This window comes from Heteronotia binoei, chromosome 20, assembly GCF_032191835.1.
Source record: "Heteronotia binoei isolate CCM8104 ecotype False Entrance Well chromosome 20, APGP_CSIRO_Hbin_v1, whole genome shotgun sequence".
Lineage (NCBI taxonomy): Eukaryota > Metazoa > Chordata > Lepidosauria > Squamata > Gekkonidae > Heteronotia > Heteronotia binoei.
Window position 1 is genome coordinate 38,305,559 of NC_083242.1, and position 19,081 is coordinate 38,324,639.

The 19,081-nt window shown below is 55.6% G+C and overlaps 1 protein-coding gene across 1 annotated transcript; it reads right to left on the reverse strand.

Annotated features, from left to right (window-relative positions):
• Nucleotides 1–3,777: 3,777 nt before the first annotated feature.
• On the reverse strand, nucleotides 3,778–17,799 carry C20H16orf96 (chromosome 20 C16orf96 homolog). The gene is made up of 16 exons (XM_060260657.1): nucleotides 17,371–17,799; nucleotides 17,164–17,268; nucleotides 15,125–15,205; nucleotides 13,240–13,326; nucleotides 12,539–12,686; nucleotides 11,976–12,090; nucleotides 11,234–11,381; nucleotides 9,722–9,796; nucleotides 8,545–8,709; nucleotides 8,231–8,349; nucleotides 7,016–7,078; nucleotides 6,837–6,923; nucleotides 6,322–6,481; nucleotides 5,826–5,925; nucleotides 4,841–4,930; nucleotides 3,778–3,917 (listed from the first exon to the last, which is right to left on the reverse strand). The coding sequence occupies exons 1-16, from the start codon at nucleotides 17,797–17,799 to the stop codon at nucleotides 3,778–3,780; spliced, it is 2,112 nt and encodes a 703-aa protein (XP_060116640.1).
• Between the last annotated feature and the right edge of the window lie 1,282 nt (nucleotides 17,800–19,081).

A 19,081-nucleotide genomic window follows, 5' to 3' on the forward strand; every position in this document is an offset into this window, starting at 1 on the left:
AAGGTACTGTGTGCCACAGAGGAGCCCTGTGTTTTTAGTAATATTTTCTCTTGGGTACAAGACCTGTAACAAGCCCAAAAGGTTGCTGAGTGTAAGAAGGCTCTCTACTCATCACAGGCATGCCTGTCTCCAAATCATACAACAGGAACAAAATTGTATTTATTCTGATCAACCAAAATGGCACAAAACATTTTGTGACTCTTCATCAGGCTGGATATTACAACATTTGAAAAGACAGAAGGCTGGAAGATTTCAGGTCTTGCAGAGGGTTGGGGGGGGGCCTCCCAATGATACGTGGATAAAAGCATGCTGGCATACTGGGCTTGGGGAAGGCAGCGACTGTGGCAGTGGGCTTTGGTCGTCTCCCCTCCCCTCCCCTCCCCTGTGGATACACACTTTCATAGGATTTAGGAAACAAATTGGGATGTGTGACTCACAGCTCATTTACATGGTTGCAGACAGAGGCCGGCACTCCAGCGTAGACCAGAGGAAGCAGGATCCTTCTCCTTTGTCACTTCTGCATCCTTGAACTAGTTGTATTGATCTGATCTTCCTGCTTTCAGATTTCTGCCCATTCCAGAGCCCCCCTGTCCCACCCTGTTGCTTGTTGTAAGTGACCGCCTACATGGTGTAACCGGCCCTGAAGCCAGAACCAAGTAACATCACTTAAGGCCCACTCCAAAAGCCGGGCCGCCTCAGCTGGGGGGGTGGGGAGCGGATGGCTGGAGGGTGCCAGCATTCTGTTGCAACTCCCCCCACACACACACACACTGGCTGAATGGTGGGAATGGACAAAGCCAGTGCCAAGTGGGGGTGGGGGGGAACAAGCGTGGGAGGAGACCTCCCTTCCGGCTCCCTTGCTGACTGTGGCCCTGCAGCCTCTCATGGGCGCCATGCTGGCCAAAGTCTCTGCCCCAAGGAAACTCCATCAGGGGAACTCTGCATCCCTCTGCTGCCACCTCTCCTGCCCGCCCTCATCAGGGCTGCGTGGTCTCTTTTGTCTTATATGGCCGGCTACCCACCCAGGGGCTTTCCACAGGCTGCCTTGGGACATCATTGCAGCCACACCAGCCCTCTCCCTTGCACACAAAATGGAGGATTGTGGGGAATGAAGTGCTCCTGCAGAGAGCATCATGTGCAAGACAGAGGGAGAGCCCAGCTGCCCTCCGCACCCCTTTCCCTGAGGCTGGAGGAGGCCTCTTGGCGGGGCAGCAGGCTCTCCACTCCCTCCCACGGCACTGCCCATTGGCGGTCGGGTCTTTTGTCTCTCTCTCCAAAGGGGCTTTGAGCGAGGGAAGAATCTCCACCGTCTGGGCTACGAACCCCCTCCCTCCTCCCAGGGCTTTTGTCCTCCATTAAAGGTCAAGGTCTCCCCCTGTGCAAGCACCAGTCGTTTCCAACTCTGGGGTGACGTTGATTTCATCTTTTCACGGAAGACTTTTTTTTTATGGGGTGGTTTGCCATTGCCTTCCCCAGTCCTCTACACTTTCCCCCCAGCAAGCTGGGGACTCATTTTACCGATCTTGGAAGGATGGAAGGCTGAGTCAACCTCAAGCCCGCGACCTGAACCCAGCTTCTGCTGGGATTGAACTCAGGACATGAGTAGAGAGTTTGACTGCAATACTGCAGCTTTACCACTCTGCACCACGGGGCTCTTACATTCTGCATTACGCCGGCACAAAACCAGACAATGGCCCTTTTGAAGGGTGAGAGCGGCAGGGGGTTGCTGGCCTTTCAGTGCCTTAACTGGGCAGCCTTCCTTCCCTTTGGCCCCCCCTTCGCCTCCCCCCATCTGCAGGGTTGTTTCTCAGTCACTTCCTCTCCTCCTCCGGACTGGACTTTGGCTTGGCTTCTTTCCGCTGCCCTTGCAAAAGTTGCCTTCTTTTCCTCCAGCCTCCCACTTCCTGCTGTTGTGTTCTCCCCTTCCCCAATTTTGGCTTCTACATCCAGCAAGAGAGTCCCACCTGCATCAGGAAGGGGCAGTTCAGGTGGGCATTTGGCCACACTGGGAGGGGGCAGAAGGAAGCTTCTCTAACCCCCCTGCCTTGCGTCGTTGCCCCCCAGATGTGCACACGCCCACCAACATGCTGGCCATGTCGCCCAACTTCCCCAATGCCCTCGCCATGTTCTCCCACCTCAAGGCCTCTGAGGGTGTCCATGGCAACCCCCGCCTCCTCTGCTCCAGGCTTGCTGTCTCCCTGCCCCCCAGAAACTGCATGCTGCCCAGGTGCCCCCCCACCCGGATGATCAGGGTCCTTAGAGGGTGGGGAGGGTGTCTGGTCGGTGTAGTCTCTGCAGTGCTCTCTGAGCATCTTCCACACAATTTGGCACCCTCCCCAGCCCAGCGCCCTAGGCAAATGCCTAATTTCGGGGGGGGGGTTCACTCCAGTCCGGCCTGCCACCTCCCTTCCTCAAAGACTGAGCACTTGGACTCTGCAGCCCCCCAGCTGGCCAGGTAGCGTCTCCCAGGAAGCCCCCGCAGGGCCCAAGAGCAGCACCCCCCCCACACACGAGCTGATGCGGGATGGATGGACAGACAGGCCACGCCCCCCCCAGGTGAGGATGCAAGCCCCTTCAGGTGTGACCCTCTTGCTGGACAAAGACGTGTGTCCTGGGGCAATCTCGTTGTATGGGCTCCCCTCCTTGCCCAGATGTGCAGGAAGAGGGGGTGGGTTGGGCAGTCCCCCTTCTGATGGGGGAGGAGGGCTGCTGGCTCCTTCGTGGCTCAGTGGCTCCAGGGCTGGGGGGGGGAGGCAAAGTCTCAGAGGGAGTTGAAGGGGATTTAATGCCATAAGCCAGGGGCCAAGAGAGGAGACCTGGAAAAGCCCAACTCTTCTGTGTCCCCACAGCAGCCTGAAAGTGAGGTTTCGAAAGGCCACAAAGTCCTCCAGAACCATCAGGGGTCTTTCCCAAGCTGTCCTCTTGTGCAGAATCCATGCGCTGCAAGGGAAAGCGTGCAGCCTGAAGAATGGCTATCGGGCCCTGTGGACGGAGTCTCGGCCATGGCCTCTTCCACAGGGCTTGGTCTCGTGGAGGGGGAGAGCCACTGGGCCTTCCCCCAAAATCTGCAGGTGGCTTCTGGAGGGCAGGTGTTGCTGGAGTTCCACACCCACAGAGGTCTCTCACGACCCACAGTGAGACTGCCCCAAATCTCTCTCTCTCTCTCTTTCATTCCAGCTCTGGTCCTTCCAGGTATGCAAACCGCAAGGGGGAGCTGCGGAACAGGTGAGGAGGCAGGCAGGATGTCCCAGAGCAGCGGAACCCACTTCCAAGAGCTTAGCAGAAACAAACAATCTTTATGGAGCTTCTTGTCCTCGACAAACTTTTCTTTGAGTCCCAGCCCTTGGTGGGGGGCCAGAAGGAATGGGATCTCTGGCCCCACCTTGCCCAGGAGGGGAAGCTGTTCAATCGAGAGCGGTTGACACCCATCCCAAGCTTTTCCTCGGGGCCAAATGCCCCCCAGCAGTTTCCATGGCATCTCTTCGCAGCCAAGAGACCCCACCTTTTGGGAACCCCCCTCCCCCCCTTCCACAAACCACAGCAGAAGTGACTGTGCCCCCCATCAACTCACCCCCCTTAGTTCAAAGTCAAGGTGGGCTGCCCTCAAGCGTGAGAGTCTCTCCCCTCCCGCCCTACACAGAGGGAAGAGGTTAGACCCCACACAGAACACCCTGCAGCAACTACCTATCTGGGCCCTGCCTGCAGAGGCACCCAAGATTTAATAAGAAAGGGTGAGGGTGGGCAGGGGGGGCGCTGGAGTGGGAGGGGCTGCGGAGCTCATAGGCCTGTGACCCCGCCTCCTTTCTGCAGGCTGTGCTGGCTGAAGCTGCAGTTTCCCAGGACCAGTTTGTCCAGGCTCTCCGGTGGTGGCAGGCGTTGGCTTCCTGTGGCTGATCTGCTCCTCCGGACGGCGGAAGCTGCAGCGGGGAGGGGGGAAATGAGGATTCTGGACATGCTGCTCTTCTACCAAGTCTGCCCTCTGCTTGGCAGCCTTGGCAGAGTCCAGTGTCAAAACTATTACAAGACATCAGAAGAGCCCTGCTGGGTCAGACCAGGGAGGGTCATCTAGTCCGGCCTCCTGTCTCACACAGGGGCCAACCAGTTCCTCTGGAGGGCCAACAACAGGGCAGAGAGGCTGAGGCCTTCCCCTGAGAAGAACATCAGAAGAGCCCTGCTGGGTCAGACTAGGGAGGGTCCATCTAGTCCAGCCTCCTGTCTCACACAGTGGCCAGCCAGTTCCTCTGGAGGGCCAACAACAGGGCATAGAGGTCGAGGCCTTCCCCTGAGAAGAATATCAGAAGAGCCCTGCTGGGTCAGACCAGGGAGGGTCCATCTAGTCCAGCCTCCTGTCTCACACAGTGGCCACCCAGTTACTCTGGAGGGCCAGCAACAGGGCAGAGAGGCTGGGGCGTTCCCCTGAGAAGAACCTCAGAAGAGCCCTGCTGGGTCAGACCAGGGAGGGTCCATCTAATCCAGCCTCCTGTCTCACACAGCAGCCAACCAGTTCCTCTGGAGGGCCAATAACAGGGCATAGAGGCCGAGGCCTTCCCCTGAGAAGACCAGAAGAGCCCTGCTGGATCAGACCAGGGAGGGTCCATCTAGTCCAGCCTCCTCTCTCAGACAGCAGCCAACCAGCTCCTCTGGACTCCGAGGTCACCTTTTCTCCACCCTCTTCCCCCCCTCGCAGCTAGGGAGTGCTTTTTGGCCAGCAGACAGGCAATGCTGTGTCCTCTTGCCTCAGCCGTCCTCCCCAGCCCTTTTGGGGCTGGATCCCTCCCTCTGCTGTCCGGACAGAGGATGTCCAGGAGGGGCCTGTAGGGGGCAGCGGGAGAAGACTTACAGGCAAAGGGGGACACGTAAGTGAAATCTGCTACGGCCGAGCGGGCCCTCTCCATCCGGAGTCCGGAAGGGGACCGGGAGGGCTTCACACCTGCAGCGAGAGGCAAGAAACGCACAAACCGGCCTTACTCTGAGGCAGACTGGCGGCTCCAGAGCCAGCCCTAGACTGGCACCCTAGGCAAGGGTTGCAAACCTCACCATCACACAAGCTGCGCACAAGCTGCGTGGCTGTGTGACATCACCAAGTCATGTGGAGTGCCAAATTCGGCACCCCCAGAAGGCCAGCACCCTACGCAATCACCTAGTTTGCCTAGCAGCAGGCCAGTCCTGGGTGGCCCTCCCCAGTGGGTGGGAGCTGCTCCCAGGGCCTCAGGCAGAGACACGCCTGCTAGCCAGATCCTTTGCCCAGGGCTGCCTGGGGGACACCCGGCACGTTCTGCCCCTTTGCCCATGTCTGCCGAGGTCCTTCCTTGGTGCCTCTGGCCGCACCACCTCCCAGGACTGCTCCTGCCTTGGGGACTTCGGGCCACACCCTCCCAACACTATGGAAGACCGTTGGGCAGCGATGCCCTCCCGCCTATGCCAGTCTTGGCAACCACCAAGTGCCCATAGAGAGTGGGTGAGACTTCTGATTGGCCATTGGGGATCTGATCCTTGTGTTGTGGCGGCAGCTGCTGCCAACACTGGGTCTTCGCTGGGTGACTGAAGGGAAGCTGTGAAAGCCGTTTTGTGGCCGTGCCCACCAAGGTGTGTCAGAGTTCCAAAGATGCCCACAGACTCAAAAAGGCTGGGGACCCCCGAGGCTAGGGGCAGCCCCATCTGCTTTCCAGAAGGGCCACCTCTGGCTCTCTGGCCCCAGGGGGACCCTCTCTCTGCTCAGCCAGCCGCTGGGAGAAGGAAGCGTGATGGGCAGCTACGGCCACTGGCTGGACACGCGGACCGAGGCGGTGGTGGGACTCCTTCGGCCATGTTCTTCTGGCCCTCACCTATGAAATCCTTCTGCACAGCAATAGTCCGCTCTACGGTCTGCGCGTTCACCCGGCCCTTGTAGAGAACGCCGTTGATGCCCAGAATATCCACCTCAGCCTAGGGAGAGATTAGGCGGGCAGGACAGGAGGGTGAGCACCGAGCCGTTGCCCAGCGGCCTCTCCCAGTCTCCTCCGGGAAGGAGGAAGCCACCACTGATGGGCCCTGTGGGGAAGTTGTTGGGGGGCCCAGCCTAGCCGAATCCCATCAGATGGGGCAGCTAAGGAGGTGGGTCAGTATTTGGAGGGGAGACAAACAGGGAAGCCCAGGGTTGCTCCACAGAGGCAGGCAAGGGCCAACCAGCTCTGCTCATCTCCTGCCTTGGCTAGTTCAGTCCACTCCCCCCCCCCCGTGGCCACTGGAAGGCCGGAGAGGGATGTCCTGGGGCCTGACCCACCCAGCCCGTTCTGAGGGCTGCCATCCCCCCAACAGTCACGTCCCCCTTGGGCAGCTCACGTTGTCGTAGGTGAGCACGGTGGGGTCTCCGTAGGGGTAGAGGGTCGCAAAGTCCCGGGACCTGGACATGCGCTTGATGGTGCAGGTCTGGTGGTGAGCCTGGCACTGCCAACACGTCTGGGGAGGCTGGCTGCTGGGAACTTCGTTTGTCTCTGAGCCCCTGGGAACTTCGTTTGTCTCTGAGCCCCTGCAGAAGGAAGCCCTGAGCAGACTGGCCGGCCAGCAAGGAGCCAGGTGGACCCAGGAAAGAGAGGGTAGTACCAGGTTGGGGCAGGGAGGAAGGAAGAGAGAAGCAGCAGCCCCCAAGGGAGCCCTGGGGGAAAGGTGGGGTGGGAACAGGAGAACCGCAGAAGCGGGACATGAATGGGCTGATCCCAGCCCTCGTCTCCGGGGGTGGGGAGTGTCCAGCTTCCCCTTGGCCGGATGTGCAAGCCACTCAGGCCAGGAGTTCTCCCCTGAGTCCCTCTGCTGCTGGAACCGCCAGCTGACCTCCCTTCCTCATAGCGTCTCCTCACCTCTTCTGCTTCTGTGCCAGGTACTCGTAGCCGTTGGCACTGGCCGGCCTCAGCCTCAGCGGGGCCTTCCGAATGGTGACCAGGTGCCTGTGGAGAAGGAGAGCGATGGAGCAGGGGGTCCCCCCCCCCGTCGCCTTGCCTCGCCTCACCTCCCTCCACAGCCAGCAGTCAGTACTCACGGGCCGGTCATCAGGGTCACGGGCCGGTCGCAGGAGAGGCACTTCACTCTCTCAAGCAGCTGCCTGCAACACACACAGCGGTGGAGCTCACGAGACGCTTGGCACCGCCCTCCCAGCTGCCTGCCTTGCGGGCACAGCTGCCCTCCCTGTTTGGTGTAGTGGTGAAGTGTGCGGACTCTTATCTGGGAGAACTGGGTTTGATTCCCCACTCCTCCACTTGCACCTGCTGGAATGGCCTTGGGTCAGCCAGAGCTCTCTTATCTGGGAGAACCGGGTTTGATTCCCAACTCCTCCTCTTGCACCTGCTGGAATGGCCTTGGGTCAGCCAGAGCTCTCTTATCTGGGAGAACCGGGTTTGATTCCCAACTCCTCCTCTTGCACCTGCTGGAATGGCCTTGGGTCAGCCAGAGCTCTCTTATCTGGGAGAACCGGGTTTGATTCCCCACTCCTCCTCTTGCACCTGCTGGAATGGCCTTGGGTCAGCCAGAGCTCTCTTATCTGGGAGAACCGGGCTTGATTCCCCACTCCTCCACTTGCACCTGCTGGAATGGCCTTGGGTCAGCCAGAGCTCTCTTATCTGGGAGAACCGGGTTTGATTCCCCACTCCTCCTCTTGCACCTGCTGGAATGGCCTTGGGTCAGCCAGAGCTCTCTTATTTGGGAGAACCGGGTTTGATTCCCCACTCCTCCGCTTGCAGCTGCTGGAATGGCCTTGGGTCAGCCAGAGCTCTACTTATCTGGGAGAACTGGGTTTGATTCCCCACTCCTCCACTTGCACCTGCTGGAATGGCCTTGGGTCAGCCAGAGCTCTCTTATCCGGGAGAACTGGGTTTGATTCTCCACTCCTCCATTTGCAGCTTGTGGAATGGCCCTGGGTTAGCCAGAGCTCTCGCAGAGGTTGTCCTTGAAAGGGCAGCTTCTGGAAGAGCTCTCAGCTCCACCTACCTCACAAGGTGTCTGTTGTGGGGGGAGAAGATATAGGAGATTGTAAGCCACTTTGAGTCTCTTATTCAGAGAGAAGGGCGGGGTATAAATCTGCAGTCGTCTTCTTCTCTGTGGCTTCCTTTCTCCATCCCCCCTGGAGCTGCTGGCTAGAGGTGGAGGAGGCTGACCCCCCACCCCGCCCCGTGGAAGAGGGCAGACGTCCAGCTGTATGGCAAAGGGGAGCTGCTGGCAGAACGTGACGCGTGGGCCAAGCCCATCTCCCTCCACTCACCTCTTGAAGCCGGCGGCACTGTCTGCGTCAAAGCGGGGACCCTCGCTCAGGTACTTCTTGATGAACTGCCACACTTCCTCCAGCTGCTGGCTGAGGGGGTCCAAGGCCATGCGGTCCAGCTGTGAGGAGAAAGAAGAGCCCAGCCTCCTTGGACAGCCGGACACTTGCTGGGGAGAGCAGGGCCGGGGGCAGCAGCAGGAGGTCTTGCCAGCTGGGCAGGGGAAGGGAAGGGAAGTCTCTGCCCGGGGCCCCCCAGAATCGGCCCTGCAGCTGAGGGTCTCCCAAGAAGCTCCGGCTGGGGAGAGGTCGGGTACCTTGTGGTCCATGTCAGTGAAGAGCTTCTCCAGAGCCTTTTGCCAGTCCTTGTCCTGGAGGGACATCCTTTGGAGCAGGTCCTGCATCATCTCGTTCAGCTGGGTGGTGGCCGAACTCAGCTCCACTTGGTTCACCTTGGCCTCCAGCGCACTCTTGTCAGCTTTCTGGGGAGGAAGGGGAGAGAGGCAGGACAGAGAGACAGACAGACAGACAGACAGAGAGAGACAGGCAGGCAGAGACAGACAGGCAGGCAGAGACAGCGACAGACAGAGAGAGACAGAGACAGACAGAGAGAGACAGAGACAGGCAGAGAGAGACAGAGACAGACAGGCAGACAGAGAGAGACAGAGACAGACAGAGACAGGCAGAGAGAGACAGAGACAGACAGAGAGAGACAGAGACAGACAGAGAGAGACAGAGACAGACAGACAGAGAGAGAGGGTGTTTTCGCACTCACGTTTTACTGGCGCCACGACCCTCCTGACGCCGGCGAATCTGCATGGATTTCACACCAGAAGCGCCGGCGCACCCAGAAGCGCCGGCTACTTCCGTCGCTAAGCCAGCGCAAACGTTTTCCTGCATCTTTGCGATTTCCGTTTGCGCTGGCTTAGCGACGGAAGTAGCCGGCGCTTCTGGGTGCGCCGGCGCTTCTGGTGCGAAATCCATGCAGATTCGCCGGCGTCAGGAGGGTCGTGGCGCCAGTAAAACGTGAGTGCGAAAACGGCCAGAGAGACAGAGACAGACAGGCAGACAGAGACAGACAGAGTGAATGAGAGCCTCCCTGGGGGTGGTCAAGCCCAGGATGCTCACTTGCTCTTGGGGGAAAGTGCAGCTCTGAGGGGTGGGTTCCAAAGATCTGCCTCCCCCCTGGGGTGGGTGTCTGCATCACTATCAGCAAGCAGAGTGTGCAAATGCAGGGGCCCCTGCAAGGACTGCTGGGATAGGAACACTCCTTCCCTCCACCATGCAGCTGCTGACGGCACAGAAGTGTCTCAGCCACCCCATCCTGGCACAACTGGCAACACCCTGGCGGGCACTGGCTCCAGGTCAGAAAGCAGCACGTGGGCCCAGAGCTTCTGAAGCTGTTGGCTGGGGAGCCTGCAAGCTTCGGGGCACCCCCCACATAGACCCTGAGCTGTCCTGCAGAAACGGAGGGGCTGGCCGGGTCTCACTCACCACCTGCATCTCCTCCTGGATCAAGGCTTTGTCGGCTTTCGTGATGTCCAGTTGCTCCAACATATTTTGTATGTTCTGGGGGCGAGCACAAAACCTCGGCTTCACACCTCTCCCTTTGTTTGCCCCCCCTCACGCACACATGTACAAGCGCGCACACACATAGAGCGTCTGGGCAAGAGTCCACAGCAGCCCCCAGTCCCAAAGGGAAGGAGGAGAGTTTCAGAAGGTCTGCTGGGCCTCCGCTATGCAGGGCACTTGGCGCATTCAGCCACTGTCTGTGGAACTGCTGTTCGTACTTGTGCTTGGGCATGGACACACACACACACACGAACACTGATCCACGTGGGCGGCCATGTTAGTCTGAAGCAACATCAAAGTTTGAGTCCGGGGGACCTTGAAGCCCAACAAGGTTTTATTATTCTGAATATCAAGGGAGTCTTGTGCGCCTTCTACCCAGAATGACGCTTTGTTGGTCTTCAAGGCGCCTGGTTAGCAGACTTTGCTCTTGTCCCTAAACAGCAGGCCTCGGATTCAGGGGGAGCTCACAGGAGTGCAGCTCCTGAACCTTTCTGAGAGTTCCACCTCCTTGTCCACTGAATAGTAGGTGCAGCTGCATAACAATCCCTGGATGAGCTCCACCACCTGTTTTTCTACAAAATGAACCCTGCTAAACAGTAAAGGAGATGCCCTCTCAGCCCATTCCAACACAATCGCCCACCGATTCTTGCCTTTCTAGCTGGAAATAAAACAACAGTTTATGGCATATTCTAAGTTTGGCAAATATTCCTCTCAAATTCTAAAAACATAAAAACTGAGTCCCAATTTTACAATGCAATTTCCCCCCCCCCCACACACACACAAAAAAAAATGGAGGCAACATTATCCTGTTTCCCACTGCCAAATCCAATATTTTGACACCTGTTTGCCCTAGAAATCCTAAAGGTGGTGCCTCAGGCTCCAGCCATCCCTGTTGCTCTTGTGGAATGTCGAATGCAGCCAGAGAGGGAGGCTGTTCTGCTCTCATCTCAGGCTTCTTAACTACCAGCATGTCAGGGGGGCCCTGCTGGATCAGACTGCCTGATTGGGTGCCCCGTTGCCAACAGCCAGCGCCCTCTGGGGCACTCCTCAGCAGGGCTCAAAAGGCAAAGCTCCCTCTCCCTCCCTGTCAGCACCTCCTCGGCTATAGGAGTTCACAGGCGGACTGCTCCTGGACATGGAGGATCCATTTAGACCTCAAGTCTGATAGGTATAGATAGGCCTCTCTCCCTGCTTATTTATTAAGTTCCTTGGTCTGGGGTTTGCCTTTCTCTTAAAGACTTCAGCCCCTGTGAGTCTCCGGTTGGCCCTTGCAGGTGTTACCTGCCCTGGGGTTAGCATCAGGTGAGGAAGGGCCAAATCAGAGGGAGTTTCCAAGTGCAGCCCCTCCCTCAAATAAAAGAAGGCCTGTGCTTGGGGACACATTCCCAGACCTCCCTCCATGTCCCCTCCGGCTTGTCCCTCCGCTTCACTCACCTGGAAGTCAATGGAGTTCCTCTTCAGCTTGCCCACGGCACCCTCCAGCTTCTCGTACTGCTTTGTCAGCGTTGGCATCTGGTCCAGGATGCCTTTCAGAGACTCCTTTCTCTGCAGGAAGCAAGCACAGCTGCTGAGCGCCCGGCCCCTGCCGCACACACAGCCAGCGGGCAACAGGGGCCGTTCCCAAGCCCCCTCCCACCCCAGCCTCCTCTCCCTTCTGAGGACAGACTGGGGGGCTGGGTGAGATCTGGCTGAGAGCCGTGCGATGCCCTGGCCCCACAACTCTGCTCTGGCTGCCCTCAGAGGTTGTATTGGCAGCTCCACCAGAATGTTCTCTGACTGCCTACAGCATGCTAACCAGGCCTTGAAAAGGAAATCTCCCAGTGGACTAATGATGCAATTACCTGTGTTCCTGCCTGGCTCATTGGAGCCTTCAGGCCTGAGACTGGGGACTCGGGAACAAGGGGCAGCACGATCCAAACCCCTGCTCCCATCACAGCCCCCCTGCTGGTTTGAATGGCCCCATGGCGTCCTGAGCTGTATATAGTTGGCCCCGCTGGCCCAGCAGGCCAGTCTTAGAGCTCAGCCGTTACTACGCTGTACTGAACAAAGAGAGCTATGAGTTCACTACAACCCCGTCTCCTCCTTGCATTGAACCCACTATTATAATCCCACATTCTTGAGCCCCCTGGAGGTGGGTGTCCTGGGTGTGTGTGTGTGTGTGGGTGTATGACTAGGCCTGGCCCAGCCCTGCGATTCCCTCATCACCTGGTGATCTCGAGTCTCCAGAGTATTCACACGGTCCAGGAGGGATGTCAGTTCCATCCTCTCCTCAGCTGAGGTTTCATAACGTTCTGGAAACAGAGAAGGGACTCAAAAGAGGTCTGTGGGCCAAAAGTGAGGGAATCAGGGCCAGGGGAGGAGAGGGGAGGGAGTTTCACCGTGACCCAGGGGTCAGCGACACTGCTTGCTCCACCGACCCTTCAAATGTGGGCCCCTGGACTCAAAGTCCTTATGGAGAGCACCACAAGGAAACTGCATCATGTGATTCAGCTCTAAGAGCTGCCCTGAGCATGCGCAGAAGCACCTCCTCAGCAGGAGCTCAAGGGAAAGGGACTCGGACTTTTGCTACTGGGCTCCGCTCCAGACAGACCCCTGGGCTGAGGCAAAGGGGCACGGGAAGGGGCCAAGCCTCCTTGGGGGTCGTCACTGTCCTGGTGCCCGGCAGAGAATAAGGCCCACTAGAGGCTGGGGGCCTGCTCTTGCCCGCCCGCCCCTTCCTCAGCCCTGCTGCCATCTCACCCAGCTGCTCCGTCTGCTGCTTCAGCTGCCCTTCCAGCTGAGCAATCTGGGCCACCAGCTCCTTGTGCCTCCCTGGCAGCTCCCCCAAGGAAACCAGCCTCTCCCGGGACAGCCGGTCCCTGGCCTCTTGCTCCGTCTCCGGGAAACTCTGCAACGACAGCCACGCACAGATGGAAGAGGCTCTGCGGAAGGGCGTTCGGTGGCAGCTGTGGGCGGAACACCCGGACAAGGATCCCCACCGCGCCCTCCTTCTGCCCACTTCAGAGGGTCTCCGGAAACACCACGGAGAAGGAAAAGAGCACAGGGCAGGATATAAATCCAATATCATCATCTCCTTCATCATCTATCTTCTTATTTCAAAGGGAGATCTTGCAAAATTCCACTGGGGGGGAAGTTCTGATGGGCAGGCCAGAGTCGGGCTTCCCAGCACATTTCCTGGGGCTGGTACGACTCCCACTTTTCCAAACCCTGTTCTTGGTTTCAGGTGGATCCCTGTGTTGGTCTGAAGCAACAGCACAAAGTGTGAGTCCACTTTTAAGACCGACAAAGCTCCATTCCAGGTGTATAGGCTTTTGTGGGCATGCACACTTCTAGGGACTCATATGCTGTGCTATTGTGTGCACTTCAGAAAGGGTGAATAGGTGTGCCACGTTGAAAGGAGACAGACCCACTTTCTCCTGCGCCCAGCCTCACTCGCTCACCTTCCCCAGGAGCAGGTCGCAGAGAGAGCTCCATCTCACCATGTCGGAGAGGTCGGGCATCGATACTGCCTTTATGTGGCCCTGAAGCTAGATAGGAGGAGAGAAGGCAAGCGTCAGGGTGAAGACGGATCTTTCCCCGCTCCTGGGCTGGCCAACTGCCAGTCCGCTTCCACCTCACCAGTTCTGCCCTGACAGCCCCCCACTCCCCTCTCTGCCCCTCCAGCATTGCTAGTCAGTAATCCCCCCACCCCAGGCTTGGCCCAACCAATCTGTGCTCTTGGTGGGGGGGGAGAACGACAGCAGGAAGGTGAGGGGGGTCTGTGGGGAAGCGGATGAAAGCCTGGTGCTGGGGAGTCAGGTGGGGGAAGAAAGGTTGTCTGCTGGAGCATCCCAAAGGAACTGAACTTAAATCCAAAGAGTTTTCGGCTAAAAAATGAGGAAGACCTTCCTGACGGTGAGAGCGGTTCTGGCAATTTGGGATGGAGAAAGAGTCCCAAAGCAAAACTGCCTTCATAACCTCTGATGGGTTATATGAGTTTAATGTTTTGTCTTTTGGGTTAAAGAGTTATCCAGGGAGCGTGGGGGGGATTATCTAAAGCCTAATTAATTAACTGTTAAATTGAACTAATTAGTTTGCATTAGCATATATTGATGATATTGATATTTTTAGCCAAACCTTAGAAGAATATTTGCGACATTTAGAAATCATACTCGATAGACTGAAGGAGGCAGGGCTTACTATTAAGGCTAACAAATGCAAATTTGGGTTACCTGAGGTTACCCATTTGGGTCAAAGAGTTGGGAATGGGGAAATATCACTACTGTGGGATAGAGTGGAGGCTATCCTGAACTTAGATATTCCCCAGAGAAAGAAACAACTCAGATGTTTTCTTGGACTGGTGAACTATTACAGAAGGTTTATTCCTAATTTTGGAGAGATAGCAATGAGTTGACATAGAAACAAAACCCAGACAAAATGATTTGGGATGGAAACTGTCATGAAGCACTGACCACACTGAAGCAAGTGCTAACAACCAAGCCCATCTGAAGGGCACCAAACTACGAAAAGGGTTTGTATCAGTGCTTGGTTCTCGTGGCCCTGACACACCCAGGGAAATGCTGGGGGCCACTTTGGGGTCAGGCAGCAGTTTTTCTCCAGGCCAGTCTGGCCAGGGATCCTGGAGGGGGTTTTTGTTGTGTGCATGGTGCAGGGTATGTGTGCATTGTGAGTTTCCTGCATAATGCAGAGGGTTGGGCCACGTGACGCTGGAGGTCCCTTCCAGCTCTATGTTTCTGGAATCACAGCCATCTTCAGCACACAAGCGGGCAAGGAGGAACTCTACCCGTTACCGTTCTTCTTTAGCCACTGTGAGTGTGTTAAATATGAAACATAGGGCTTTTTTTGAACAGAGCGCACAGGAACGCAGTTCCGGCTGGCTTGGTGTTAGGGGGTGTGGCCTAATATGTAAATGAATTCCTGCTGGGCTTTTTCTACAAAAATCCCTACGTGAAACAACGGTGCCATCAGGGGTGTGTGGCCTAATATGCAAATAAGTTCTTGCTGGGCTTTTTCTACCAAAAAAGCCCTGACAAAATATTATTCTGTGTCGGTGGGCGGGGGGATGCTCCTATTTCTGCCAGGACAGGGGCCAGGAGGGAAGAGGGCAGAAGGAAGGGAGGAGATGGAGGGAGGGGGAACCAAGCAAGCTACGGGTTCTTGCAGAGGGACGACACAGTCGAGTTCCAGGACTTGATGGACGCTTGGGAAAGGGACTCAAGCCCCCTCAAGAGGGGCCTTCTCCAGCCACGACTGGCCTTCCTTGGCCCCAAGGCCCCAGGGCCAAGGAGCACCGAAAGCCCACAGGCCCGCTTCGGATCAACTCACCATTTGCTGCTGGATCTCCTCCATCACCTTAGCCTGGCTGCCCAGCTGCTTCAGTTGTTCATGCATCTTGTGGATGCTCAGCTGTCAATGGAGAGTAGGAGAGGAGAGGAGAGAGAGGCTTTGCACAGCATCCTCCCAGCAACTACTGCCAGACTCCACTGGGGTGGAAGAGGCAATGGTCAGCCCCACAGGCCTCTTTTGGAAACAGTATTTGTTCTGTGTTGAAAACTGGCTCGCCCGCAAGTGAGGTGCATTGCCAAGGACCTCCAGGTTTACCAGGAAGTGAACAGTCAATTTTCAGGTGGGGTTTACACGAAACAAAGTGGAGAGAAAGAGCTGCTGTAGCACTGGGCATCCGTAACCCTCTTCATTCTGCCAGTTCTTTGTTAATAAACCATGCACAGGGGTGGAAATCTACCAGGAGCTCCTTTGCATCTTAGGGCACACCCCGATGTAGCCACTCCTCCAAGAGCTTTTTGTAATTCTTTTGGAGGACTGGCTACATCAGGGGTGTGTGGCCTAACATGCAAAGGAGCTCCTGCTAGAATTCCACCCCTGACTACGCATGTGAGAAATTATAAGTCCTGCTTCAATTGTTCCTCAGAATATATAATTAGAGCTGAATTTCCATTTTTTTTCCTTTAGAACATAAGAGAAGCCACGTTGGATCAGGCCAGTAGCCCATCCAGTCCTACACTCTGTATCATACATTGGCCAAAATACACACACATACACACACACTGTGGCTAATAGCCACTGATGGATCTCTGCTCCATATTTTTATCCAATCCCCTCTTGAAGCTGGCTATGCTTGTAGCCACCACCACCTCCTATGGCAGTGAATTCCACATGTTAATCACCCTTTGGGTGAAGAAGGACTTCCTTTTATCCGTTCTAACCTGACTGCTCAGCAATTTCATTGAATGCGAGTTCTTGTATTGTGAGAAAGGGAGAAAAGGACTTCTTTCTCTACTTTCTCCACCCCTTCCATAATCTTGTAAACCTCTATCATGTCACCCCACAGTCGACGTTTCTCCAAGCTAAAGAGCCTCAAGCCTTTCTTCATAGGGAAAGTGTTCCAAACCTTTAATCATTCTAGTTGCCCTTTTCTGGACTTTTTCCAGTGCTATAATATCCTTTTTGAGGTGCGGTGACCAGAATTGTACACAGTATTCCAAATGAGGCCGCACCATAGATTTAAACAGGGCATTATGATACTGGCTGATTTGTTTTCAGTTCCCTTCCTAATAATTCCCAGCATGGTGTTGGCCTTTTTTATTGCAATCGCACACTGTCTTGACATTTTCAGTGAGTTCTCTACCACGACCCCAAGATCTCTCTCTTAGTCAGTCTCTGCCAGTTCTTACGACATTATTCCTTGCTGCAGTATGTAAAAGAAAAGGAAGCAATTTTGGATATATTTTATTCATTATCATGATCCCCCTCCCCCCCCAAAATGTCATTGCATCACACTGAAATACTCATGAGATTCTTTTTCTTCTGTGAACTATTTTTAATTAGGCTGCTACTATGAGTAAGTTTATAAGCTGCCTCCTAATTGCTGGTATCCTACATAAGTAAGGTTGTTTTGGTGTGGAAGGCTTGTGATCCTTCAACAGGGATCCCAAGTAAGCTTCTGAGGCAGAGCAGGGATTTGAACCCGGGTCTCCCTGATGCTAATCCTGCTCTCTAACTGCTAACTCCAAGTGCGGCAACACAGGCCTCCCCCCACCACGTCTGCTAACAAATAGATGAATCGTGTTTGTGAATGTGATGCAATCCATCCAGAGTTTAAACACCCTCCCACGATGAAGTCTGAAAGGCAGGGAAGTCTCTGAGGCTGGCGGAGGAAGAAGGCCCGGCTGGATAATATAAAGAGCCACCATCTGTGATCAGCACACAAGACACAGTCTGCTCCCCTCTGACACAGCTCACGAGAATGCACGGCCCTCGCAGGGCAGCGAATCCTGAACTACACTGGGTCAGATGAATTAGCCCACCTTCCTTGGAGCTTTTTTTTGGGGGGGGGGGCTACTCACCCTCTGGAAGTCACTCTTCATTTGCCCCAGCTCCTCCTTGAAGGTCTCTGTGGTGATTTGCAGCTCGCAGATGTTCTTTAGCAAATCCTGCAGGGTGTTCATGGCCTAAACGGGTGGGCGCAGGGCAAGAGAGGGAAAGGTGAAAGGAGGGAAAGGCAGCGTGGGCCCAAGAGGGAGGAGACTCCCTCCCTCCCTCCCTTTGCCTACCTTGCACATCCCTTCCTCGTTCACCTCCATCTTCTTCTTCAGCTGCATGAGCTGCCACATGTCCTGGGTGGGCTGGGCTGGGATGCCCACCTGGGTGCGGGCCAGCAGTTCGGCCGTGGTGGGGGTGTCATTCAGGAAGAGGAGCTGCTTCTCCAAGGCGAGGACCCTCTCATGCAACTGGTGGAAGATGGAGCTGGATTTCCTCACCGGGGTCTCCGGTTCGGATGGCGCTCCGGAGCCGACGCTTTTGAAGGACGGCTTGATAAAGTCCAGCTCATCCTCAGAGATTTCTTTGGGCACATCTTGCAGCTTGAAGTACTGCAGCATGCTGTGGAGCAGGAAGTGGAGAGCATTGAAGTTCACGTTGCCCAGTTCTGGGGTGCCGATGGCCAGGTTGACCAGCTCGGCAAAGGTGACCGTCTGGCTCATCTTCCTTTCGGCCGGTGGCCTGCGAGAACCGAAGTCCTGACCCTGCGGTGCTCAGACTGGCCGGTTGTCTTGCTGATGGAACTCTAACACACCCTCCTTGATACACCCAGAGCCACAAGGCCACAATCAGTCTGGGGACAGCAGCCAACTGCCTCGAGTTCTGCTCAGCGTTGAAAGTTTCTGCTGGTTGCCAAGAGACCCTGGAACACGGGGAGATCTGGAAGACGGATGGGTGTGTGTGTGAGGAATCTGTGGGGCTTGTAATAATGGAGTGAGTCACGCACCGTATTCTTTGGACAGCTGCCACATGGGCGAAGGCCATTCCAGACCAAAGGAAGGGAGGGCAGCTCTTCTCCTGCCCACCTGCAGAGCAATCAGCAATCAGGATTGCTGGAAAACGCCAGCTGGATTTGGCCAAACTGAATCACAAAACGGCTGGATTGGTAGCGATCACCTCTTTGTAGCTTCAGCTGACAAAAGTGAATTTAAAAAGTGGACTATTTAGCAGGCCAGGAGACGAGAGACTGATTTCTAGTCCACCTTTTCCACTGAGACTCAAGGCAGCATTTCACAGGGTAAATCGACGCAATCAGTAGATTGAGTAAAGTGATAAGACTAAAATTACAGCCGCTATTATTTTATTTATATCTTAAACCTCACCTTTCTCCCTAACGGGGACTCATCGCAGCTCCTCCCCTCTGTTTTATCCTCACAACAACCCTGTGAGGCAGGCTAGGCTGAGAGTGACTGGCCCAAGGTCACCCAACAAGCTTCCACCATAGCACAAGCAGGGATTCAAACCCGGGTCTGCCAGACACTAGACGGACACCACGCTGACCCTTCTCTGAAACAATAGGTCGAGTATGAGGCCAGCTGTGTAAACCATGTGGAAAGTGCTCTGGGACAAAGCACGGAAAAAGGGTACTGCAGGAAGCAAGCAAATCAAGCATTCTATGTACAGTGGCAAAGTTCCCCGTAAAATGTCCTCTTGATCCACTTTTGTGGTCACGTTGCCCAGTGATTGTTGCACAAACACCCTCCTGCATAATTCAGTTTTGCCTGTGTTAAATACTGGGTTCAATGCATTGATGTTCAAAACAGGAACATGGTTTATTAATAACTTTGGAACAAGACAACATGGCAGGGCCACAGCCCCGCTTATACGCATGCACAGAAACACACCCCACCGGCCCCCATAACAAATCACAAGTTGAGCTTTGCACCAAACCCGCTGAGTGGCCCCAGATCTAATTTGTATAATGAGTTTCTGCGGCCTGCTTAG

Bases quoted from the DNA above. Each gene is read 5' to 3' on its own strand.
- C20H16orf96 (XM_060260657.1), bottom strand. From the start codon at position 17,799: ATGAGCCAGACGGTCACCTTTGCCGAGCTGGTCAACCTGGCCATCGGC. The intron at 6,482-6,836 runs GTGAGGAGACGC...CGAAGTTCCCAG, and splicing joins CTGGCACAGAAGCAGAAGAG to GGGCTCAGAGACAAACGAAG. The intron at 3,918-4,840 runs GTAAGTCTTCTC...TCCCCGCTGCAG, and splicing joins TTACGTGTCCCCCTTTGCCT to CTTCCGCCGTCCGGAGGAGC.